Source organism: Lytechinus variegatus, chromosome 16, assembly GCF_018143015.1.
Source record: "Lytechinus variegatus isolate NC3 chromosome 16, Lvar_3.0, whole genome shotgun sequence".
Lineage (NCBI taxonomy): Eukaryota > Metazoa > Echinodermata > Echinoidea > Temnopleuroida > Toxopneustidae > Lytechinus > Lytechinus variegatus.
Genome location: NC_054755.1, coordinates 26853295 through 26880280, shown reverse-complemented (window position 1 = coordinate 26880280; position 26986 = coordinate 26853295). Strand labels below are relative to the sequence as shown.

Genomic DNA, 26986 nt, shown 5'->3' with positions numbered 1-26986 from the left:
ATTTTAAGTTCCTGTCTGTCATTCTTTTTCCTCTATTAATTTCTGACTCTCTTTCTCTCTCCCTCTCTGTCTTACACATTCTCTCTCTCTTGTCTCTCTCAGAATATGTCTCTTGCTATCTTCCTCTCTCTTTTCTGTACTCCCACTCTCATTCTTTACTCCACCCCCTCTCTCTCATTATAAGAGGCTTCTTCACGAGAAGGAAGTCGTTACTGCCAGGGGTGATCAAACAACACCGGATCTCGTCTCTTCCTCACTCGCACAAGCACATGTAAACTGTACTTGCGATATCATGATGAAAACCACATATTTCACTCAAAAGCCATTATTTCCGCTGGTCATCTAATAATGATATCATGCGGTCAACAACCCCATACTCTGGTCACAATTGGCTGTGATCCCAGGGAGGAGGGGGAGGGTTAAATTTTCCTTAATTTTATACACAGACTTACATGTAAGAGAAGATCGTTTTGTCCCCCCCCACCCTCCCTGATGGACCCAGAAGCTCATGAAATTGGTGCCTAAGCCTGTTCACATGCGCAAAACGCAAATATTGCAAACATGATGTTTTTAATAACAGATTATGTTCACGCTCAATTAATAAATGCCCAAGTATGTTGCTGTTATGCAATCAGCCTCCTTTGTGATATAGATGAAAGTCTGGATGCCTCAGATTATGAAAGCTCAGGGGCTGATCATGCTCATACAATGTATACACCTCAGTGATAAACCACAGCCTATCTGGATAAATTTCAAACTTAAAGTATAAAGATGTTGTTGGGGCTTGCAGGGAACGGTTTTACATCTTAAATTTGCACTTCTGCCATTTTTTATATTTTTAGTTGGTCTAATGGCAATTTGTCCAATTACCAACTCGTCGCTATCATTTGGTCTACCATCAGTTCGTCCGCTATCCACATGATCTCATTGCCATTTCGTCCACTCACCATTTTGTTTAATAACCATTTGGTCCAATAGCCATTTAGTCCATATGTAATTGGACTATGTATTAATTGGGCAAAGTGAATAAAAATAAAACAAATATTAAACCAACTGGTTATGAGAAGAAATGGTCATAGGCGAACTGGTGATTAGATGAAGTGATGATTGGACCAAATGGTTATTGAACCAAATGGCTGGTAGACGAAATGTTGATGGACAGAATGGCATTAGACTACATGAAGTTAAACCATGTGCTGAGTAGACAAGTTGGCAGGAAACAAATTGGCAATTTACCCCACCAGTTGGGGAAATATGAGAACAAAGTTGCGTACAGTCTTGTGTACACAGTAGTTCAACAACCTTCTAAACACAAGACAAAGAAATGGAAACAAAATTAAGATGGACTAATAGAAGAGAGAAACTATAAAAGAATAAAAAAATGAATAAAAAGGAACTAAGGAAGACAGTATGATATTCGAAGCCTAAATTGTAGATAAAATCCTTTTTATCTAAAACTTGAGAAGTTGAAGTGGGAAGTTGGTATAAAGTTTCTGACGGAACCAGCAACTCTGTTTTATTTATCCATCTTCCTGGATGAATGATTCTTCAGTTTTCGTTGTAACTGATACATTTCTGGATCTGAATACAATCTTGTAAACTCTGTAGTTCAACAACCTTTTACACAAAAGTCAAAGAAACGGAAACAAAATTAAGAAGGACAAATGGAAGAAAGAAACTATAAAAGAATAAAAAAATAAATAAAGAGGAAGAAAATGATATTCAGAGCCTATATTATAGATAGAATCCTTTTTATCTAAAACTTTAGAAGTTGAAGTGGGAAGTCGGCATAAACTTTCTGACGGAACCAACAACTCTGTTTTATCGCTCCATCTTCCTGGATGAATGATTCTCCAGTTTGCGTTGTAACTGATACATTTCTGGGGGCCGTTTCATAAAGCTGTTCATAAGTTGAGAGTGACTTTAGGAAGGACTGGTGAACCTGTTTTACATGCTTAACCATCGCCAATGAATAACCATTTACCACAAGACAGGATCACCAGTCATTCTTAAAGTTGCTCTTAAAGGGGAAGTTAACCCTGACAAAAAGTTTATTGTAAAAATAGCAGAAAAAAAATAAAAAATATTGCCGAAGGTTTGAGAAAAATTCATCAAATAATTAAAAAGTTATTAGAATTTCAATTATTTGATTTGTGACGTCATATGCGAGCAGCATTCCTACATAGCTAATGGTAAAAAATCAATGAAATGTCATTTTCTCAGAAAATTGAAAATGGTTTTCACTGTAACTTTTGTATATCAATAGACAAATCGTTTCACACCCGATCATGAAAAGAAAACAAAATTAAGTCATCAGGAACCCTACAAAATTTGAAATTCATACATTTTATATTACATAACACATGGGGCAGCTGCTCGTTTATGACGTCACAAATCCAAAATTTTGAACTCTAATAACTTTCTTGCTCTTTAACGGATTTTCCTCAAACCTTCACCAATATTTTTTACTATTTTTTCTGCTATTTTTACAACAAAGTTTTCTTCAGGGTGAACTTCCCCTTTAACTTACGAACAGCTTTATGAAACGCCCACCTGGATCTGAATGATATTTGTCATGTGCCACACTCGCATTTTGGTTTGATGATAAAGATGGCATTCCATTTGAAGGCATTGGTGAAAGGTGAAAAAATGCAGCAAACAATTATTTCATGAGGAAATCTTTAAAATAAAGTTTCATTGTCACCCTTTTAGATCTGGAACAATAACAAAATTACAATGTATATTTACATGTATGATATCATGAAATCTTAATACATGTATACAGAAAATCACATGTAGGACAGTTTATTATTACGTACATGTAGCTTGGAAAAATACCTACATGTATCTATATATAAGATTTCATGGAATTCCATGTTTATTTTGCTAATTTCTCAGCGATTTCAACATTTTTCTTCCAGAGCCGTTTGGCTCATATTTCATATTTATACATACAAACAATTTGAGATCATTACCATAACGGCATTTCTTTTTAACGTTACTGAGGGCTTGTTCATTATAATATTGAACTTTAATTGTTGCTATATATTTAGTGTTAACAATAGGGATAAAAACAAGGGAGAAAAGGAATCAGTCGCATTAACATGAAAACACTTTTAAGATACAATGTATATTATGACTGAAAATTTTTAAGTTAATTTCTCTGCCAGAGAAATAATAGTAATAACCAATACCTTGCCTATTTTGGGGGGTAATATGTTCATCTATAGGGAAGTACATAAAATCTGAAAAGGTGATTGTTTATAGTTCCTACTTCCCCTTTTCCATAGTTATTTATTTATTTTTTGTTTACATCAGAGCAGGAAGAAAACGGAAGTTCCTCGATTATTTTATATCTTTTTCTAGATAGGCACAGGCACATGAACTTACATGTATATTTTATTTTTAGATTTCTTAGAACGTCGATTTGTATTGTGGTTTAGTTATATTCAATTCCCTAATATTATACCCTTTTCATAAACCTATCCTCCAATTAGCCGCCTAAGAGTAATGCGGATAATTCAATAAAAATTGCGTTCATAAACTCCGAAAATAATCCTCACTATTTTTACGAGCGCCCGTCCTGAAAAAGGAGGATAATCGTCAAGGCAACCGCACACGCCCCCTCCGATGCGGTTGTGTTGGAAAAGGGTGACCTCGTGACTGCAACATGGCAATTATCCGCATTACTTTCGAAATGCGTTCATAAACTCAAAATCTTGTCCCGATGCTGCTATTTTGCGGATAATAGCAGCATCAAAATTTATTTGTATTGTATTTGTATTTATTTATTCAACCATAAAACACATATCAAAATAGCAATGTACAATAGATGATAAAATTAAATTATGGTTTGGGACACCGAAAAGCAAAATGCTTGTACATGGTATCCCAAAAAATTATAAAAAAACAGGAAATAACTTACATTAAGAACAAATGCAATAACAATAGAACATAAGTTCACACACCAACATACGCACACACACACAAACACACACCCTAACACACACACACAAATGCCTGAGACTAAAAGACTTAAGGGAGGTACATATATTTAAAGAGTGTCCATAAGTAGTGATTTGAACAGTAATTTAAATTTATTCAGAGTTGTACTTGATTTAATATCTGGTGGGAGTTCATTCCATTTCTTTACTCCATTGCTTATTAGGGACTGAAGACCAGCTGTAGTTTTAAAAAGAGGAATATAAAGCTTGTTACCTTGACGAGTGTTATAAGGGTGCAGTTCTGAATTAAATACAAAAGGATTATCCTTAGACTCAGGAATGATATTATTCAATGTGGAGTATATAAATATAATTGTATTAAAAGTGACAAGTTCATAAATAGGCAGTATTTTCAAATTTTTAAATAGTGCGGATTACTCTGGTCCTCCTCCAATTTTACGACCAAATTATGCTGCTATTAGCCGCATAATTGGGTTTATGAAAGGGGTATCAGATACTGAGATGTATTCTAAATAATCATGTAATTGATTTCATCTTCATTGTTTTAAGCTGTGATTTGAATGTTTCAATTGATGGGGCATTATATTATGAATATGGGTTGGGAATGGGAGTTTGTTATTTGCTTTCTTTAGGATTGCTTTTATCTCTGTAATCATTTTCTGGTTTGACAAGTTTTTTTCTTCAGATGAAATCGTGAGTGGGAATTGAGCATCTCCCTGTCCTTTCTGTCTTTCCATAAATGCATCTCCAGAATAATATTGGATCTATACATTTTTTGTGTGTAGATGACAAAATACACAGATTTGAAGAATGCAGATCATATTAAGAACAGTTTCTGCACAAAGTTTACAGATAAATAGGTCTATGTAAATGAACAAATGAATATCATCATGAATGATTTAATGGATACAAGAATAAGAAATGAATGCTGAATTTAGTGAGTAGATTTGTTTTGAAATTGATGAATACATATAAAGTGCAATAAATAAATGAATGTACAGAATTGATTTGCTTCTTGGTTTTAAGAATATCAGGTCAAAGAGGGTTTGTACTGTATATTTTTGTTATTTATTTTTTCCTTGGAAAAGTTAAAGCTAGCAACTATTAACTTGAATGCTTCCGCTTGTGGTCCATTTTTTTATGCAGACTGCACTTTGGATTTAAACCCTGAAAACAAACTTATTTTAGGCATTTTACAAAAAGTTCTTTTTTCTTTGACTTTTTTGTTTTCCTTAACCTTTTATTTTGTTTTCCTACTTCCTTCTTTTCTTGTACTCTGTATTTTTTCAGTAAATATGAAGCAAACTTAAATGGCCTTATTCAGGGAAAGTTAACAGGAATATTGGGAGGATATCTGTAATTTCATTAGCCAATATGTTTATATATTAATTATAATTGTTGACTGAAAGGAAGTTGATGGCGTGACAAGTTTCCAAACTTACATGTATGTTATTTTTTTTTTATAAAAGGAAATGACTCTGACTCTAAAAAGCCTTTTCCTAGTAAAATCCACTTGATTCTGATAACAAGTTGGAAGTAGTATACTAGTAAGAATTGAATTACATGCGTGTGATCACTTTAAATGCAAGGTGGTATCATAGTACAATGGAAGCAGATGTAAGTATAGGAAGAATATAGGAGGAAGAGAAGGAACGGGAGAATGAGGAGGAGGATAAAAGAGAAAGGGAAGATGAAGATGAAGATGAAGAAGAAAAAGGAGGAGGAGGAGAAGAAGAAGCATTTGATCAAGTCTGTAAATGTAAGGTGGCATCGTAGTACAATGGAAGCAGATGTGAGAATAGGAAGAATAAAGGAGAAAGAAGGAGAATGAGTAGGAGAGTGAGGAGGAGAAGAATAAAAATATGAACAAAAGAGAAAGGGAAGGTGAAGAAAGAGAAGAAGAAGAAAAAGTAGAAGGAGAAGAAGACGAAGAAGAAGAAGAAGGAGAAGGATAAAAATATGATAGAAAAAGAGAAGGTGAAGATGAGCAAAAAGAAGAAAAAGAAAGAGGAAAGGAAGGAGGAAGAGTAGAATAAAGTTTGAAACAGGAGAAATGGAAGAATAAGGATGAGATGGAGGATGTTAAGAAGGATAGGAGAAGGTGGAAGAGGAGGAGGAGAAGGAGGAAGATGAGGAGGGATGTTAAGAAGGATAGGAAAAGGTGGAAGAGGAGGAGGAGGAAGATGAGGAGGAGGAAGATGAGGAGGGATGTTAAGAAGGAGGAGGAGGATAGGAAAAGGTGGAAGAGGAGGAGGAGAAGGAGGAAGATGAGGAGGGATGTTAAGAAGGATAGGAAAAGGTGGAAGAGGAGGAGGACAAGGAGGAAGATGAGGAGGATGTTAAGAAGGAGGAGGAGGATAGGAGAAGGTGGAAGAGGAGGAGGAGAAGGAGGAAGATGAGGAGGGATGTTAAGAAGGATAGGAAAAGGTGGAAGAGGAGGAGGAGAAGGAGGATGATGAGGAGGGATGTTAAGAAGGATAGGAAAAGGTGGAAGAGGAGGAGAAGGAGGAAGAGGAGGAGAAGGTGGAAGAGGAGGAGGAGAAGGAGAAAGAGGAGGAGAAGGTGGAAGAGGAGGAGGAGAAGAAGGAGGAAGAGGAGAAGGTGGAAGAGGAGGAGGAGAAGAAGGAGGAAGAGGAGAAGGTGGAAGAGGAGGAGGAGAAGGAGGAAGAGGAGGAGGGATGTTAAGAAGGATAGGAGAAGGTGGAAGAGGAGGAGGAGAAGAAGAAGGAGGAAGAGGAGGAGAAGGTGGAAGAGGAGGAGGAGAAGAAGGGGAAGAGGAGGAGAAGGTGGAAGAGGAGGAGAAGAAGAACGAGGAGGGGGAACAAAAATTTAAAAAAAGAGAAGAAGATAAAGAAGAGCAAGAAAGAAAAAAGGAGGAAGAGTAGAATAAATGATGAAAATGCAGAAAAGAAGGAGGAGAAAAAAACAAAAAAATATGAAAAAAAGAGAATTGGAAGAAGGAGCAGTAATGTTGTAAGTCAAGGGGTTACTATGGGGGAAGGGCAGAGGGGCGACTGCCCCATGTGATTGTTTAAATAGTGAAAAAAAGAAATAGAGGAGGAGAAGAGAAAAACAAGAGATAAGAAAAGGAAAAAAGAAGAGTACCAAAAAGAGAGTTTTTCAGCAGGTTAGCAGTGTAAACCTTTAGTAATTAGGACACTGTCTAGGACATATGGTTACTTTCAATTACTCTTGTACTTAAATTGGATAAAAAAATGCTTGTCACCTTTCTACGAAGGCCCTCCTAATCTCCCCTATCAAAATACCCAAGTTATTCCCCTGATGTTAATTTCCATCATTTATGTGTAGATATCGTTGTAAAGTTCCATTGTTTATGTGTACATGTAGGTTTCTTTGCAAATTTCCATTGCTTACAGGCAGAAGCAGAGGTATCATTTATCGGGCCAGGAAGCCGTGCTATCCAAGCGATGGGTGACAAGATCGAGAGCAAACTCCTGGCCAAGGAGGCTAAGGTCAACACCATTCCAGGTTTCGATGGAGTCGTAGAGACACCGGATCAGGCAGTAGAGGTCGCTAATGATATAGGTATATCTTTGTAGGGTGTGTTCATGCAGTCTTTCTTGCGGATGATTTTGGGGCCGAAAAGGACATTTTCAAACGTTTTTTAGACCAAAATGTGATTGATGGCCTCTTTATCTCATGTTGTTAACTTGTAAATGATCACTGAACTCTTCCATGAAAAGTCACCAAAACTCTATAAACATTTTTTCATCCGTTAATCATTTGAACAATTATACACTTCCTGCTTATTCTTCTATGAATGAATTATGACAAAAAGATAGATAATGTACATGTAAATAGATGTGGATTATGCATTGTCATATATCTGGAGCTATGGACTTTACATGTATACATTGAAGTTTGAATTTTCATAGCCATAGTCACAAATATGTTTTTATTTGAACTAAGCAAATAAACAGACAATTCACCTTTTTTTACATCAATATGCATTTGTAAAAAAATGATTTTTTTCAATATAGCTTGAGACATATACTGTTGATCTTTCTGTGTTCTTTTAGCCCTAAACCTGTAAAAACCTATATGCTTCACATGAAAATCTTTATTTTTTCATTAGCATGGGCTAAAAAATGACTGGAATGCATTTCAATAAACATGAATGTAGGTTTCTGATAAACAGCAATTATCTTGTGAAGGTAACTTAGGAGCTGCATCTCTTTTATTGAACAGGTTATCCAGTCATGTTGAAAGCTTCGGCAGGAGGGGGAGGAAAAGGAATGAGGATAGCATGGAATGATGATGAAACAAGGTAAGAATAAGAAATAGGAAGAAAAGGAGGAGACATACAGTTATGTATGGACAGATTGTTGACCAATGAGTATTTTGCCATTTTGGGGGAATCAAATGTTTTTCCATGACACCACTGTACACACTGCATGTTAATCTCGGCGCACACTATGCGATTCATTGTGATACTGATTACAAAGAAATTGTAATAACATTTGAGATGAACATTCTGGCAGATAAAGTCTTAGCGAGTTCAGATTAATGGTAAGAACTATATGTACTGAAATCGAAATTCAGTCTGGTTCCAGCCTTCGTTTAGGAATAAGAGCAAATCAAATTGTGATGACGTCATCATCGGCTGCGACTTGAAGCCGATTTGGACTTTAGTCCGACCACAGGGTTTACTGCAAAGCAAAATTATGATTTTACATGTATTATCCATAACATAATGCCAAACTTTTAAACAAAATAATTTCACCTCTTGGTATTGTCACATTTAGTGCAAAATGCGATTTAATAAAAATTGTGTTGCATCGGAGTGTGTGCAGCGCTTTCTGGAACTACTTGTATGAATCCATTTCTTTCTTTTCATTATTGTTTGCTGCCCTCTACAGGGAAGGATTCCGACTGTCATCGCAGGAAGCGGCGGCTAGTTTCGGAGACGACAGACTCCTAGTTGAAAAGTTTATAGATAATCCTAGACATATAGAAATACAAGTGGGTATTTCATTGCAACTGTAGCACTAATGTACATTCTGGTACAGATGCTATTGCATGTACATATTAGACCTTTTTAATGTAGATGTGACATCATGATCTCATAGTGCCCTCCCTCAGAGGATATAGGAATATGTATGAATTAAGTTGTCAGAGTCACGCCAACTGCAGATCATCAACCCAATCAAATGCAAAGATTTCAGTAGATTACCGGGTATAACGGTAACAATCACTAACAATTTGTTTCGTGATGTGCTCATTCCATAAAAGGACTTGTCAGACGTTTCATTTTTTACCAGACAATTTCCATAGCAACTGTCTCTTGATTACAATCAAGCAAAGTCATCAGATTTGACAACTATTTGGATGACAGATGTTGATGAAATGCTCGCCTTAACTGAAGAGAGGGAGGATTAAAGGGATGGTCCGGGCTGGAAGTATCTATAGCTAAGTAAATAGAGTAGAATTCATTGAGCAAAATGCAAAAAATTTCATCATAATCAGATAACAAATAAAGTTATTGAATTTTAAAATTTAGCAATATTTTGTGAAAACGGTCATGAATATTCATTAGGTGGGCTGATGATGTCACATCCTCACTTGTTCTTTTGTATTTTATCATATGAAATTAGGCTTATTCAAATTTTTTCCTCCAAGAACTAGAAAACTTGGATTGACAACTGATTTAGTGCATTAGATATTTATTGCTGCAACTTATTTCATTATAAGGGAGACATATTATTCCCACAAGCATGAAATAATGAAAAGATTATGATTTTATGTAATAACGTAAGAAAACAGAAAGTGAAGATGTGACATCATTAGCCCACCTAATGAATATTCATGATGACTGTTTTCACAAAATAGTGCTAAACTTTAAATTTCAATAACTTTATTATTTGTTATCCGATTTTGATGAAATTTTCGGCATTTTGCTCAGTGAATTCTACTCTACATGTATGTATTAAGATACAGATATTTGCAGCCCGGACCATCCTTTTAATGGTGAAGGTCTCTGACAGTTCAAAATTCTAGATTTATATATCCATTTTTGTGATGTATAGAAAATAAATGTATAATACATACACTGTGTTTTAAAATATGCATGTATGATTTTATGCCACAACATTGTAAATCATGATAATAGATTGAAACAATGATACAGGTTGATATACTTGCATGAAATATAAACTTGTTTAAATCAATAGACATTATGATAGTGCATCCTACATCCATCCATTTTTTCTTTCTTTTGCAAGATTGATAAACATTTAAATAGAGAACAATGCATGTGGATTCAATATGAATGATAATGTCTTAAGACAGGTGATAATCTTGTATACTTGTACATTTCCTAGGTATTAGCCGATTCCCAGGGCAACGCAATCTACCTGAATGAAAGAGAATGTTCGATACAGAGGAGAAATCAGAAGGTCATTGAAGAAGCACCCAGGTAAGAGAACACATCCAAAAAATCAGAGATTTTAAGGGATAGTTCACATTGCTTTATACCAACCAACAAGTAAGATTTTTTTCATTCAAAATAGCCAAATAAAAGCAAACATCAGATTTTTTGGTCAAATTTTTTTTGTCGACGAAATCCCCTTAATTTTTGGTTGAAACCTTTTTTTTCTTGTCAAATTTTTCCTCAGGGAAAATGTGTCCCCCCCCCCTTTAAAAAAATCCTGGATCGGCCCATGGTCATGTCTTATGTAATCTCTGAATTTTATTTTTTTAATGGTTCATGAGGACTAAAGATAGTTTTTGTCAATTCCAACACATTCTCTCATGTTTTCTCATCAATTTCTCCTCTTTCCACCATCCAAATGGTCCTTTTCAGGTCTCACCACAAGGTGAAAATTAAGTCTCCTACATTATGGAAAGTTATGAGTCGTGTTAAAGCTTAGAATTTCCCATTAATCTGAAAACAAACTAAAAATTCATTTCAGCTGACTTTTAGTAGGTTTGAGCTCTCCAGTCTGATAAAAGATAGGTGGAGTCCAGTCAATTTAATAAATTGCCCATGAAGAAATGATATATAATTTTTTTTTGTAGTACTTTCTTAGATGAAGCTACAAGACAAGCCATGGGAAACCAAGCAGTATCACTAGCAAGAGCAGTAGATTATAAATCAGCAGGTAATAATCTTTTCATCAATATTTCCTCTATTTTCAGAGGGGGGGGGTATGAATATGATTGCAATAAGTTATCAATGTCATTGTACAGTTTTATTGTCCATTTATGACTATAACAAAATATTTTTAGGGACAGTGATTTTCCGCGATCGCGGAAAACGGACGGAATTCACGGAATCGGCTGTTTGAAACGGAAAGTGGCTTTTCAAACGGAAAATCACGGAAAACACATTTTTTCTCAAAATGCACAAAAAAGCAACAGAAATTAATCCCAAATCCTCAACAAAATACTAATATCAACTGAAAAAACACGATCTCACTTTGCAACAACAATCAACACATCGTAACTACACTCGAGCCTCTCCATCACTCGATCGTATCCAAATTAGTTTACACTTACGTCCGCATAGAAGGCAGAATCCGGCCGTGTGTTGCTGCCCTCTGCGTTCGGTCATAATATAATGATCACGGTGATTCATCAAATCCAAAATGGCGGATATTCGGAAGTCGTCGACTGCTCAAAACGATGTCCGAAAAGTCCCCAAATCAGCGATAAAATCCCATTTAACAATAAAATAATGCTAATAATATGAAAGGTGAGAATATATTTATGTTGATTATGTTTCCCTAATTTTTTTTTTAGCTCGAATCTCTTCGATTAAAATGGATTTTAAAGCGATGTTAGTACATTGGTTGGTAGATGCAAATTTTGAGCAGCGCTAGCATTTTGACATCGCTACTCGTTGCGTATTGGTTTTCTATGTAAACGGAATTGTCAATTTTTCTTGTACACAAAGTCTATGGGGAAACGGAATTTCCGTTTCCAGACATGCTGAAACGGAATTTGAGATTTTCTGAAACGGAAAACGCAATTTTTAGAAAAGGAAAATCACTGTCCCTATATTTTGTGAGAGAAAAATTTGTTGTTTTGTAGAATAGAATGATGTGTATAGTTTCTTAAAGAAGAAAAGATAATATGCTATGGAAAGAGGATCTAAATTTTAGACCAGGGGAGGGTTTCATCAACATTTTTGTATGACAAGTTGTCAGATATGTCAACTTTTCCTGAAACGCTCCTCAGAACAGCACAAAAAAAAAATGTACTCGTGAATCGCGTGATGACAATTTGTGCGATGATAATCTGTAAGTCCTTAGATACTTTCTCTGTCTTGAGCAAATAAAAAAAAAAAATTAGTTTGATTATAAAATGAAAGATAATTTATGGGAAAACATTATTAGACATTGTAGTTTAAATAACAATATTATTTCCATTTCAGAGATAAACAAATTACAGAAAAAACTCTGATAAATTCAAGTATCATACAATACGGTATATACTTGTATGTAGTCTAGTATTAAGCTTAAACATCAGTAATCAATAGTGGGGATGAATAAGAATGAGACGAATATAACCTTGATTGAGCAAAGTAGAAACTTTGGAGACTAAGAAAGGCAAATGCTATACGAGCACCAGGCTTAGTTTCATAACAATCATCATGAAAGCGAGATATGATTATGACAAGTGATAAGACTGTAATTGGAAGTATATTGCATGGTTGCACAACTGAAATATTGATTTGGAGAGGTTTGTCAAAAAAGAAATACTTGTATAAAAAGCAAACCCTGGGTATTAGTGTAGTTTCATAAACTTAAACAGTGATTGTCAAAACAGTATATGGAGATAAAAGAAATGAATTGTTAATTTGAGATCATTGCTTGTATATTGTACAATTGCGCACTTGAAAGATTGATTTGCAGGGATTTGCATAGTAAAGATATCTGTATAAGATGCAAGTTCCAGGACTTAGTTTCATAAACTTAAACAGTCACGGTCAAAACAATATATATATAGATATGTAAGAAAGTTTAAATCAATATATTGCTTTTTCACATTAATATATAATGAAATATTGATTTACGCATGACTTTATGAAAATGTAAATTTTTATCACGATTATTGACATGTAGATTGTACATGTAGGTATGGTTGAAATTTTAGGCACCAGTGATGCCAAACAGATAATAATAATAATTAAAGATAATAGTAATTTCTATCTTTGATATTTTTAACTTATCCCATTGTAGGTACTGTGGAATTTTTAGTAGACTCAAAGCGCAACTTCTACTTCTTAGAAATGAACACCAGATTGCAGGTAAAAGTTTTATTTCCTACTTGAATATGAAAAGCTTTTACGTAATAATTACTATTGTTATCCCCTTGTTCTAATACAGAAAGTTTTTTTTGTTGTAATTGCTTTGTGTAATGGTTTATGTGTGCTGGGTAAAGCTGTTTGGAAGTGAAACATGGCATTTGAGCAAAATCAAGCCTCACAGTCGAAAATAGTAAATTGCACATTGATATCAACATACATTTTTTTAACTGTACAGTTTATAACATTGGTAATATTACAAGATTGAGAAGTAAATGTATTCATCACATACATGTATTTAATTGAACTCAATGAATGTCTTACTTACTACTGCAAGGTTCCAATGTAGTTTCTTCAGTTCTGTTCTGATAGTAAAATTTTAGGAAGAAAAATAACTTTGGATGAGTATTTATGTTGTTTGCTTCTTTTCAGCGACCTCTTCAATTTGATTGAGAAAGGAAAGATGCATTCATTATGAAAAATGCTCCTGCATGTAGTTGTATTCAATTTCAATTAAAGGGGAAGTTCACCCTGAAGAAAACTTTGTTGTAAAAATAGCAGAAAAAATAGTAAAAATTATTGGTGAAGGTTTGAGGAAAATCCGTTACAGAATAAGAAAGTTATTGGAGTTCAAAGTTTTGGATTTGTGACGTCATAAACGAGCAGCTGCTTCATGTGTTATGTAATATAAAATGCATGAATTTCAATTTTTTTATGGTTCCTGATGACTTAATTATGCTTTCTATTCATGATCGGGTGTGAAATGATTCGTCTATTGATATACAATAGGTACAGTGAAAACCATTTCTAATTTTCTGAGAAAATGACATTTTATTGATTTTTTACCATTCGCTATGTAGGCATGCGGCTCGCATATGACGTCACAAATCAAATAATTGAAATTCTAATAACTTTTTAATTATTTGATGAATTTTTCTCAAACCTTCGTCAATATTTTTTATTATTTTTTCTGCTATTTTTACAATAAACCTTTTGTCAGGGTGAACTTCCCCTTTAAACCTTCCTATTTTTGTTTACTCTCTTTTTCATTTTCATCATGCAGGTTGAACATCCGATTACGGAGTGCATCACAGGGGTTGATCTGGTACAGGAGATGATACGGGTTGCTAAGGGACACGCCCTTAGATACACACAGGATGATATACCAATCAATGGCTGGGCCATTGAGAGCAGAGTCTATGCCGAGGTACGAAAGATCTGATCAATTCTAACTATGGAAAGCCAACACCACCATAATGAGGAGGTTTAAAGTCTTAGCTGCTTCCCCTTTGCTTACTAATCGGGTATCTTGATGCATGATATCGTCGCTGAATCCACGAAGTGGCACAACGTCCCAAAATCATGTGAAAAGTCAATTTTTGTCTCCCACACCAGAGGTGAAGGCGAGACTTAGGGATCCAAATGTCGTCCGTCGTCCGTCCGTCACAAACCTGTAATGACACATAGCTCCACAACCATAAGTTGCTTTTCAACCAAACTTGGATGGTAGATGGACTTGAGGGACCTGCGTGTTAAGCTGCAGTCTGAGGTCACATGGAAAGGTCAAAGGTCATTTTCAGGTCAACGTTAAAGTTTACATAACTCCACAATCGTAATTCGCTTTTCAACCAAACTTGGGGACCTGCATTTTATGCTGCAGTCTGTGGTCATATGGTAAGGTCAAAGGTCATTTTCAGGTCAACGTTAAAGTTTACATGCAAGACTCTCTTATGACACCTAACTCCACAACCGTACATGTATGTCCCTTTTCAACAAACTTGAATGGTAGATGGACTTGGGGGACCTGCATGTTATGCTGCAGTCGGAGGTCACATGGTAAGGTCAAAGGTCATTTTCAGGTCAACGTTAAAGTTTACATGCAAGACTCTTAACTCTGCAATCGTAAGTCGCTTTTCAACCAAACTTGGATGGTAGATGGACTTGGGGGACCTGCATGTTATGCTGCAGTCAGAGGTCACATGGTAAGGTCAAAGGTCATTTTCAGGTCAACATTAAAGTTTACGTGCAAGGCTCTTATGACAAGTGTTATTCCATCCCAGGCATTTCACAATGAAGTTTTGGTATAATTCTATTGCGTGTCCTCGCAAATCATATTTCTGGTTATTTTCATAAGTGGGCAAGACACAAAATTGCTTTTGCCTTGTTAGTTTCTTTCAGTTTTAGTATTTTCTAGTTTCATGGTCTATCATTTCACCGAATTTAGAACCAAATTCTCTGTAATTAATGAGATGATTAGAGTGAAAAAGCGACACAAGCCTTAAAATCCTTTAAAAAAGTCCACAAAGTGGCACACAGGTGCGCGCCGTTTGTAGCACAAATGACACTTGTGTTTGAATCATAGCTATGTCAAGGTTTGATGTTCATTCGATACATTTTTAACATGGAATGAAGCAGTAGATACCTGGCTCTTGGTATGTGCATTCTTCATTCTGTTTAACTTCACAATCATATATCAATGGGCAGTTGAAAATGTGAAAATCATATTTGTGTTTATCTCGATTATTGATTACGCACATCAACTATCGCGTGTGCCACTTCATGGATTCTTTGGCGTCGCTGAATTCATGAAGTGGCACAACATCCCGAAATCACGTGAAAAATATATTTTGAGTATCTTTCTGTTTTAGTATTCAATTTCAAGTATCTTTCAGCTTTAGTATCCCTTGGCTATGGTCTCATTTCACTGAAATTTTAGAACCAAATTCTCTGTAATTAATGAGATAATTAAAGTGAAAAAAACGACACTAGCCTCAAAATCCTTTGTAAAATATTCCACGAAATGGCACGCATGTGCGTGCCGTTTCTACGCACGCTGAAGTAATATTTTCCACAAAACGACACTTGTCATGCTTGTGTTTGAATCACTGCTATGTCAAGATTTGACGTTCATTCGATAAAATTTTACATGGGAAGCAGGAGTAAATACCTGGCTAGTGGTATGTGCATTCTTCATTCTGCTAAACTTCACAATCCTGTAGCAAATGGCAATTGAAAATGTAAAAATCTTTAATCGCGTTTATCTCGAAAAGTGATTTTGCGCATCAACAGTCGCGTGTGCCACTTTGTGAAATCGGCGACGATATACTTGACTATATGAACTTGACTATATGGAGTGTAATCATGGAATATGGCCTTGCTTGCTTTTCATACACGTAAAAAGTTTCTTTTACGTGTACATGTAGGACGTCAGAGTAAGGTTTAATGATTGCAGTATCTGCTGCGTAATAGAAAGATGAGAGAAATTTATCAGAATTTACTTTTACGCTGAGAAAGGAATTCATTTTGGGTGATATGAAATGGGACGAAATGGATAAGGATTTTTAGTACATGAATATTTCTCTCAGCCATTACTTACATGTACCTATCTATCTATCTATCTGTCTGTCTGTCTGTCTGTCTGTCTGTCTGTCTGTCTGTCTGTCCGTCCGTCCGTCCGTCTGTCTGCCTGCCTGCCTGCCCGCCCGCCCACCCGCCTGTCCGTCCATCCGCCTGTCCGTCCATCCATCCATCTATCTCTCTACCCATCTGTTCATCAATCCATCTATTTATCCTTCTATCCATTTTGTATATACCTTCCTATATTGTACATGTATCTATCTGTCAATATGCACCCTGTTCCATATAAGTCTTACATCTATCTTATCTTTAAATTGTCATGTTTATCCATTTTCTTTTCACCTTTCACCTTTTGATAATCATAATCAGTTTATATGATATGTCCTATTTCTCTTCCTTTTTGGTAAATCTTCACCAAATTTGTTTTTCTTTCTTTCTAGGATCCTTACAAATCTTTTGGTCTTCCGTCCATCGGTCATCTTCATCGCTACTCCGAGCCTCTCCATCTCGATAAAGTCAGGGTGGACAGTGGAATCAAGGAAGGCAGTGAGATCAGCATGTATTATGATCCCATGATCTCAAAGGTACCCCATTCTTCATCTTCCTTGTTTGATTTTGTTTCACAATTATTTCTGATTGATGATGTCAAAGTGTTTGTGTGTGTGTATTTGAATTTTTGTCAGACATGTATCAATCAGATATGATTATTTACATCTGGGACCGACCTTTAATGTCCCCATCTAAAAGATGTGACCAGGGCTCTAACCTCTGTATCAATTTGTAACTTCCCCACAGATTGGATTACAGATGCACGCCACAATGCCCAGTTAAAGGAGCTCGTTTCTCTTTCATAAAGACTTGTAATGATAACAAATGAACAGTTTCTATAACAAATGTACTATCAGCCAATCAGATTTTAGTAGCTTTTAACTGCTATTGCAAATTTGTTATTATAACAAAGTTTTATGAAATGGAGCCCAAATTCTTTTGATCTTTCCTTTGTTCTATGGACTTTTTTCTGAATGCAGAGGAACATTTGTCTTGATTTCTCTCTCTTTCTTTGTATTTATTCATTATTATTTGTGTATTTATTCATCCTTTTAATATTGATGTTTAAAGACTGGCAAGCAGCTCAAGCTGAAAAGTCCAACTTACAAACATTTCAGTAGTTAAATGTATAGTATGATTGAAAAATATAGTTTCCTTGTTCTTTTCTCGTGTTTGTGTATGTTCTTTCCTATCAGCTTGTTACATATGGAGCCACGAGAGAGGAAGCCTTAGCAACCATGGAAAAAGCCTTGGATACGTACATTATTAGAGGTATGTTGCTCTTTTTTGTTACAAAATATGATACCGAATGAATGCTTCCAGGGCCCTGTTGCATAAAAGTTACTATTATGGTAACTGCCATGGTAACGCTGATCAACAGCCAATCAAAATCAAGGATTCCAACATTAGATTGCTAAGTTACCATAATGGTAGCTTTTATGCAACGCGACCCAGGTTATACATGTACTTCCAATGCCCTATGTTGATACTGGAACAAAAATATGTACCAGACAAACTAAAGGTGGCAATAATAAATGATATTTTGTTGTCTAATTACAGAATGACCATTATTGTTTTCTGATACAGATTTTACCTACCTTTTTGCGTTTTCAGAAATCTTTGCATCATGAAACAAAGTCAGGCCTAATTGCCAACACTCGCATCATCAGATTGATTACACAGAAGTGCGACCGTGTGTGACACGAACATGATCTGACCAATGTAATGATGTGTTGTACATGTACATCATGCTCAACAGAGAATTTAAATTAGAGTTTTAGTCACATGAATATTTGTGAAGCACTCCTATGGGCACAAGCTACAATTTGCATACATGTTCTTTCATTAGGCCTTAAATTTTGATATTTTTACAGCAAGGCCCCATTTATAAAAAGGCATGTTTTGATGTTACAGCACAAGAAATAAAATTTTAAAGGGTATACGCAAAATATTTGAGGCCAGTGAAAGGGGACTGAGGCTATCCAAAGATATGGACTTGGATGGCCTTGACTTAAAGCCCTGTTTCATTGAGTTGTAATCATCCAAACTATTAAACTGTAAGATGTATACCTTTTTCTATTTTTATAGGTGTAACTCACAACATATCACTGCTTCAAGATGTGATTGCCAATCCTAGATTCATCTCAGGTGATATCAGCACAAAGTTCTTACAGGAAGAGTACCCAGAAGGATTCTCAGGTATGGTACAACTCCCAAGAAGGTTCTGTAATCTGATTGGTCCAAATCAGATCACATGATTTTCAGTGAATTGCATTATTGCATCCAAAATGCACTACCCTACACTCTGACGTCATACCAAATGTACTATCCTGCACTCTGATGTCATACCAAATATACTATCCTGCACTCTGATGTCATACCACATGTACTATCCTGCACTCTGATGTCATACCAAATGTACTATCCTGCACTCTGATGTCATACCAAATGTACTATCCTGCACTCTGATGTCATTCCAAATGTACTATCCTGCACTCTCATGTCAGAGTGCAGGGTAGTGCGAGTTCTGGAATTACCTAGAATTATGATCAAATGTAGCATTCGGGACAACTCAGTAACATGGGAGTTGTATAAAACAAACAATACATGCATTCTCGTGCATAGCGGACCTAAATAATGAACTCTGTGCTCGGCTCGCCAAATGGATATACCGCACTCGGCCCTTCGGACCTTGGTGAGGTATATCCATTAGCTCTTCTTGCACATCATTCATTATTTGGCCCCACATGCATGCGCTTACGTGCATTATTTGTATACTGTCAAACCCATACTTGCAAATAGTATTGTATACATGTAGTATAGAAAATGGCGTATTGATAATAATTCACATGATTGGCAGCCAATGGCTGTAATATACATGTTTACATCCAAGATTCATTGAATTTATTCTTCTTCATGTCAAATAGATTGACAAAAATAAGTACAAAGCAAAATTCAAGATTAAGAACTCACCATAAAATTATAGAAAGAGTATAAAACCAATAAAAAAATACAGGCATACAATTCAATTCATTTTACTCAATCATTTAAATATCAATATACAAACAATACAAACAGTACATAAAATATGCAAAACAAAGTTAATCAATGTATTATATCTAGTTAACTAAAGGTGTTTTTGATGCAAATTAATTATAAATGATCATATAAGATTAAATAATGCATAGGATTGTCATTCAATGTTTTTTTTTCCATACATACATTTATGTCAATAGTAATCATAATGATAAAATGCAACATTTCTGTTATGCTTAAAGTGATTGGTTAACATTGGTTTGAGCTAGAAGGTCACACTTGTCATCTGTGTCTGTGATATGTTACAAAAATGAAGCCCAGAAAAAATTGCGTTCGAAAATCATTATTTAGTGCTTCAAAAATTGAAATATAAAGTGACCGGAAACACCATCTTAATTTCATCCCATACAGTTATGTGTACTATTTAGGCATCTATAAGAGACCTATTTACAATATCGGGGTTTGCCTTGTAGTTTTAGCTTTTCATTCTCAATAATGGTTGTTTTCAGGGTTTATTAGTTCTAATACATGCACTTGTACACATGTTTCAGCTTGGTTTGAGAATTTTTTAAATCGGCTGCTCACAAAGTTAAACAATACCTTTAATACACAGCACTGCATACTATTACCCGGCTGTAGCACTGCTTCCCTGATCAGCACTTAGGCGTAAAATCTTCCTACTGGGTTCACATTTACTGCACCTGGGTAGAGAGTGGAAAATGCCTTGCCGAAGGACGCGAGTGCCACAGTGGGATTTGATCCCCGGACCTTGTGGTTCAAAGTCAGGGGACATATCCACTTATCCAAAACACCTCTACAATTTATTTTGCATTATTTGTCTGTGATATTTTGGCAGGTTGGAAGCTTGACCAAAGTGAGGAGACCAATCTTAAAGCAGTAGCAGGATGTTTGTATATACTCAATCAATTCAAAGCCCAAAGATTTACAAACCAAACTAGGTAAGCAGAAATGATATATGTACGAGGGGGACTGAAAAGTTTTGAGCCTGGCATACATGTAGAAGCGATTACGATGTGAAGATGAAGTATGCGCCATAAAATCTCTCACATTTCTTTATCCGACCCACCAAATTTCTTGGTCATGTCAATATCTAGTCTTATTTTACATGTTCCTAAATTTGTATTCTATTTGTATTATTAGATTATAACTATTTAATTTCTATTAAATGTCTACATGACTATATGTATGATAAATTCAATTAAACGTTCAAGAAATTTGTACTTGTGATAATGAGTTCTTATAACACAAGATAACATGCATAAAGCAGAAGAAAGATAATTCTCTCTTTCTCTCTCTCATCTTACTCTGCCTTGTAGTTTTCATCTCTATAACTCCACCATCCAACAATCCTTTTCAGGTCTCACCACGTGGTGAGCCAAAAGCCCCCCTTGCATTTTATTATCAGTTTTTGGTAGGTTACGAGCAACTTCACGAACAACTGGTACCGGTAATCTTTTCTCAGGTGCTAAATCAGCCTCAACAGAGATTTGATGAATATTATTTTGTACAAGAAAGGGTCACCGGTCATTTGTAAAGGCCATTGTAACTTTAATGAAACTAGGACTAACCACATAGTGAGCTGTAATCCTCTATGTTAAATACTCAAACTTGTGTCCAATTATTTGTTCTTATAAACAGGGTACCACCGACGCCAGTATCGTGGGACCAATCCAAACTGAGTGTATTCATCGACGGCCAGAGACAGGATATAGTAGTGCAGATGAATGATGCTGGAGGAAAGGTAATGTACATTTATTGACTGTGCATGAGGATGACTGTGTAAATTATCATGCCTGGACCCCGTCGTACAAAGAGTTGCGATTGATCCAATCATTCGTAACTCTACGGAAATCCATCGCTGTCATAATTTTTTTTTTCTACAGGGAATTCGCTCAATCTCCTTAAAACCAAGAGAATCACACTGAATCTTCAAGAGAACGATACATGTATGAATGTACATCATATCTAGAAAATACATTGAACAAATTTGCATTTTTAGATGTTGACGTTGCTGGCCGTCCATAGTTGTGATTGATCGGATAAATCGTAACTCTTTGTAAGACGGGGCCCTGAGGTGCATTTCATACTCGCCCTTCTATCACCCTGAGGGCTTGGCCGAGGGGTGATAGAATTAAGGGCCGGTAAGAAAAGTGGGAGTGATGATTTTCACTGTCATCCGAAATACAGAGCAGTCCATATTTGTTTTATATACTGACCTCATTGGTAATCACATAACTCTATCCCAAATCAATTGAATTTCAGTACCACTAGTGTAACTTCAATCTCAATTTGATTTGCTAAATCACGTAAGTTGTAATTTAAACGAGCTGCTGTGCTGCTGGAAAACCGATAAATCCAGTTGGCCAGTGCGCCGTTGCAGCGCAGCCAGCTAGATGCGCGCGTAGAAACACAACTTGTGGTCCCGCCCTCGGGGGTTACGAGTACTATCAGAGGGTTTGGTAGAAGAAATTGACAGTTAGTCAAACCCCTGAGACGACGATAGACGGAATAGCACCACGTTACATGATGAAGTTATGACCAATCAGAGATAACAATCTTAGTATGAGGTATATAATACACTTTAGTTGCTAACAGATGCATTTATGGACTGTACAGACATTCATTCACAGTATGAGGCATTGGTTCCATATTTGCGCCGGCGACAATTGCTCCAATTGAAAATCTGCACATTAAGCCAAACCTAAAGCCTAAATAAACCCTAATCCTTATCTTTACATTATTCTGAACCAAAAACTCTATTACAATCCTAACTCTAACCCTACACCCTCTGAGATATTAAGACCGGAGCAATTGTCACAGGAACATGTCTCGATAGTATAGCCACTTTTCCATTTAAAAAATGCAAATCCTGTGGCTTTCTGTGTAAAAATCTGTACGTTTTGGTGACATAAGCACGATGAAGCAATATTGAATTAGAGTAAGAATGCAATTTTCTATATTCATGTATATTTGTTATTTTTTTTTTCATCTGATACATGGTTTTGCATGATTTTGTTTTACTATGATTTTCATTGTATTTTATATCCCTAAAACTAGGGCTGAAAGATATATTTTCCTTGACATTTTTGTGAATGCTTTGCCCTTCCCAAATTCTTTGATATGGAAATATCCATGTAATCAAAGCTGATGTAAACCTGTTAATAAATATGTTTTTTTACTCTTCCATGCATTATTTAGAATTAAGAATATTGTATTCATCTTTAGTTAATGGAGCAAAGTGAAACAAAAGTTCTCTCAAGTTGTACACCTCATACTATATTAATTTGAATATTATTTTCTAAAGTTGTAATTACAATCCGTATGATAAGGTATTATGATCTTGTTATATCTCTTTACAGGTGAATATCAATGGAGAAACATTAGATGTCAATATATCATGGTCAACAGCCCAAGATGTAATCACACCCACTATAAATGATACTACTCTATGTTTACAGGTAAGCTCTATCTACTCGTTGAATGCTGAATTAATTGTGACGAATGATTTTGACAATTGTATTTATATTTACTTCGAATCTAGATTTCAGCATTGTACAATTGAGACTTATGATTATTGTATAGATTTTAAATTCATTAACTTGCTTCTCCAGTATAAAGATAAGGGAGAAAACTCATCATTACGATTATTGAATTTAATTGTGTGAACGTGCTTAAATTGCAAAATTAATATACCAAGGGTTGATACTACTAGATGTTTACAGGTTAAATCTATTAGCTGTGGAGTTTTAATGATACTATTAATGGTGCCACTGCTATATGTTCAAAGATGTTAGAAACTCATAGAGGTTTAAATAATACTACTATATGTTTACAGGTAATATCTGTCAACTTTTAAGTCTCCTTTGGGATTAGGTATTGTTCCAAGTACTGCATAAGCTGATATCTGGGTGGTTTCATTTTGTGTTTTGCATTTTGTAGTCCTTGATTTCCATATTTCAAATTTCTGTATATTGTCATTGTTCATTCTGAAGATACTAGTAGTTGGGTTGAATAAAATCAACATAATTAGAGGAAAATAGAGGTGAAGGTTTGATGGAAACCTGTCACCAATAATTTCTCAATTTGTTCTCCTTTTATTAAAACTTATCTTCAGGGTGAACTTCCCCTTTCACATGGTGTATGCCACGTGTGAATGAAAGTACAGTATTTATTTTGGTCTATTTCCAATTGGTCTAATGCCAATTCGTCCAGTTGCCAACTTGTCTACTATTATTTGGTCTACCATCAGTTCGTCCAATATCCACATGGTCTTCTTTCATTCAGTCTAATGCCATTCCTTCTAATATCCAGTTGGTCCAATAGCCATTTAGTCCATATACTGTACCATTTGGTCTAATTGGACTCCGTGTTTATTGTGCAAAATGAATGAAAATAAAACGAATATAAGACCAATTGGTTATGAGACAACTTGGTCATAGACAAAGTGGTGATTAGACAAAATGATGATTGGACCAAATGGTTGTTAGACGAAATGTTGATGGATGGAATGACATTAGACTAAGTGAAAGTAGACCATGTGGTGAGTGGATAAGTTGGCAGTTGACAAATTATTATTATATGTACAGTGATTTCATTTTAGTGAAGGTTTGAAAAACTTGAACTTTGCACATACCCATTTTGTAATTGCATGTACTTTAATTAATCCTTTAAATTCTTTTTTTTTTAAAATCTGTATTCAAGGTTATTTCATGTGATACTGCCGGCAACATTCAACTTCAATACAAAGGCACAATCGTGAGTACATGTACATAGTATGCAAATAATACACGTCATGAGTATTAATAGTAAAAATTATACGAAGGAGGTCCCTCTTGAAAAGTTCTAACGCATTTCAAAAGTAATGAGTATTGGGTAATCTAGAATCTGGGCTAAATGATGAGCATTATTTGCTTTATAACATAGCAATGTGGATCCTTGTTATTTGATAAACCATCCTCATCTGAAAACCATGACAGGTCAATAGAACTAGTCGTCAGTACCAGTCATTAGCAAAAATTAATGACTGGTCACATGATGGACTTCAGCCAATCATTTTATTGGGATCCAAATTGCCATTTTATGATATACACTGTGATTGAAAAAATAGTCGCGTATTTGTTCAAATTTCCTAGTTTCAAAGCGGAAGCGGAATCAGGAATTTAAGTTTAATAAGCCATGTACATATGGGAGAAGAAAAGGAAAATGGTTTCTGTTTTATTGAAGTGTCTTAAGGCAACTATCTAGAGTTTTTTTCTTGCTCCTAATCTCTTGATAAACATGGCCTTTGGCCATTATCAGTGTTTGTATGGGAAGAGATAATAAAGGGCATACATGGATATGATAAAGAGATAGATTATGGTGTTTTCACATCAAACTCAAAACATTTTGAAGAGTCTATTTCCTCAACAAAAGTACATGTATGAGGACACGCCCATTCCCAGAATTTATGGCATGATGAATCAAAATCATCGGAAAGAAATATTCACATTTGTATAACTACATGTATATTGTAGGATTTTAACATAGTGAATAATTACTACATGTAGCATTAAGAGACTATTTCATGTATATAAACCATACGTTTCAGTCATGGTAGTGATCTGCTAGCATCCCCCCCCCAGAATTTAATTTTTTTTCTTTTGATGGCATGTAAAAAGAAATTAATTAACATTGTCTGTTTGTTCGGTCATGTGTAAGATTTATTAAAGTGGATTAATTATCCCCTTTTTCCTGTTCTTTCTCCCCCCCTTCCCTCTTCCTTTCCCTCAAATCTTACTTTGATTCTCCAGTTTACCCTGAACATAATGCAGCAAGAGGCAGCTAATCTCCAAGCATTGATGCCTGAGAAGGTCAAGCCTGATGTGAGTAAAGAAGTTGTCTCCCCTATGCCTGGCAAACTCCATTCCCTCCATGTGCAAGTAGGAGATTCGGTAAGTTGCCTTTATTGTTTGTTAGCACTTTCAGTTTTACTTCTTTCATATTTCATGATTAGAAAGCATGACAGAATGATGCCTGCCAAATTTCATGATTTAAATGCCGTCCACCCCAACAGCTGATTTAAGTAAATTAGAAAAAATATAAGAAGCCTAATACTGAAAATATCAAATTGTTAAGTAAGGAATTACAGTATGACATTTTTAAGTTTTGCTTATTTTTTTACAAAATGATAAATATGCACATCTTGGCCTAGACTTAGCTGAGAAAACCAATGAAGTCACATGCTCACTGTTTCTTTTGTATTTTGTTTTATATAATAATAAAAACTCGTTTTGATAGTTTGATAGTAAAAAAAAGTTTTTCACTACTTCACAATCATGGCTTTTGATTCCATTTTCCATGAAGAATCGTCCAGAGTTTCACATTGTGGGATGTAAAATTGAAAGTACATGTATATGATAATATGAAAATAATAGAATTATTAAATTCAATAGTCATTGGATATAGCACTTTTTCCTTTTACAAAGCGCTGCACACACACTACTCTATGCTTGGGCCACTAGAACAATAATTCACCAACTCAGAATGATCAACTTTATTAGTCCATGCCAATTGAGCAAAGTAGATGGGATTAAGTCGCATTTTCTCTAGGCCGGCCGTAACAGCGAGTCGAAAACAGCCCTTTAAATATTTTTTGTACCAGCTACATATAGGTGGTTTGAAAAAAAATGATTAAAACGGCTGTTTTTGACTCGTCGTGCAACCACCTCATGGGAATGTGACTGAGGTGTAAGAATACAAAAGATATAGTGAGTATATCGTCGGCTTCCTCATAAAGTGAATATATTATCAGCTACCTCGATGAATTACGTCATTGATGTTCCTTCCTTTATGAATGAAAAATGAATTCACTGTGCAACTTATTGAACTTTATTTCTGTATTCTATTGACAGGTTGGTGAAGGCCAGGAGGTGTGTGTTGTAGAAGCAATGAAGATGCACAACAGTCTCTTCTCATCAAGAGACGGAAAGGTAACAAAAAATTGAATGCATGGGACTGGTGGGGGAAAGTTATTTTACAACATAGAATTGAATATATGGGACTTGTATGCATGTGCAGACATAGGTCATTTGAATAACTAGACTAGATTATTATTATTATTTGTTTCGGCGTCACCTGTGCTTGGGAGGCAACAAGCGAATTGAATCACTATGACCCGCAAGTCTCTCCTCCCAATGTATTTTTCTCAATGGGGAATAAAAATGCATTGATGAGGCACCTTAACCATGTAGTGAGGGAAAGCTTATAAATGCAGAAAAAAATGTTTATATCAAAGAGGTCTTTTGACCACTAT

The 26986-nt window shown here is 35.4% G+C and overlaps 1 protein-coding gene across 1 annotated transcript in view; it reads left to right on the top strand.

Moving 5' to 3' along the window:
* LOC121429549 (propionyl-CoA carboxylase alpha chain, mitochondrial-like) overlaps nucleotides 1–26986 on the top strand; it is a 47755-nt gene that overhangs the window by 17238 nt on the left and 3531 nt on the right. The window contains exons 6-21 of the mRNA XM_041626621.1: nucleotides 7343–7511; nucleotides 8175–8253; nucleotides 8846–8948; nucleotides 10307–10401; nucleotides 11004–11086; nucleotides 13169–13236; nucleotides 14297–14440; nucleotides 17031–17174; nucleotides 17835–17910; nucleotides 18727–18837; nucleotides 20531–20633; nucleotides 21334–21436; nucleotides 23055–23153; nucleotides 24397–24450; nucleotides 25485–25625; nucleotides 26586–26663. Coding sequence (XP_041482555.1) covers nucleotides 7343–7511; nucleotides 8175–8253; nucleotides 8846–8948; nucleotides 10307–10401; nucleotides 11004–11086; nucleotides 13169–13236; nucleotides 14297–14440; nucleotides 17031–17174; nucleotides 17835–17910; nucleotides 18727–18837; nucleotides 20531–20633; nucleotides 21334–21436; nucleotides 23055–23153; nucleotides 24397–24450; nucleotides 25485–25625; nucleotides 26586–26663 — 1650 coding nt within the window. The remainder of the gene's footprint in view (nucleotides 1–7342; nucleotides 7512–8174; nucleotides 8254–8845; nucleotides 8949–10306; nucleotides 10402–11003; nucleotides 11087–13168; nucleotides 13237–14296; nucleotides 14441–17030; nucleotides 17175–17834; nucleotides 17911–18726; nucleotides 18838–20530; nucleotides 20634–21333; nucleotides 21437–23054; nucleotides 23154–24396; nucleotides 24451–25484; nucleotides 25626–26585; nucleotides 26664–26986) is intronic.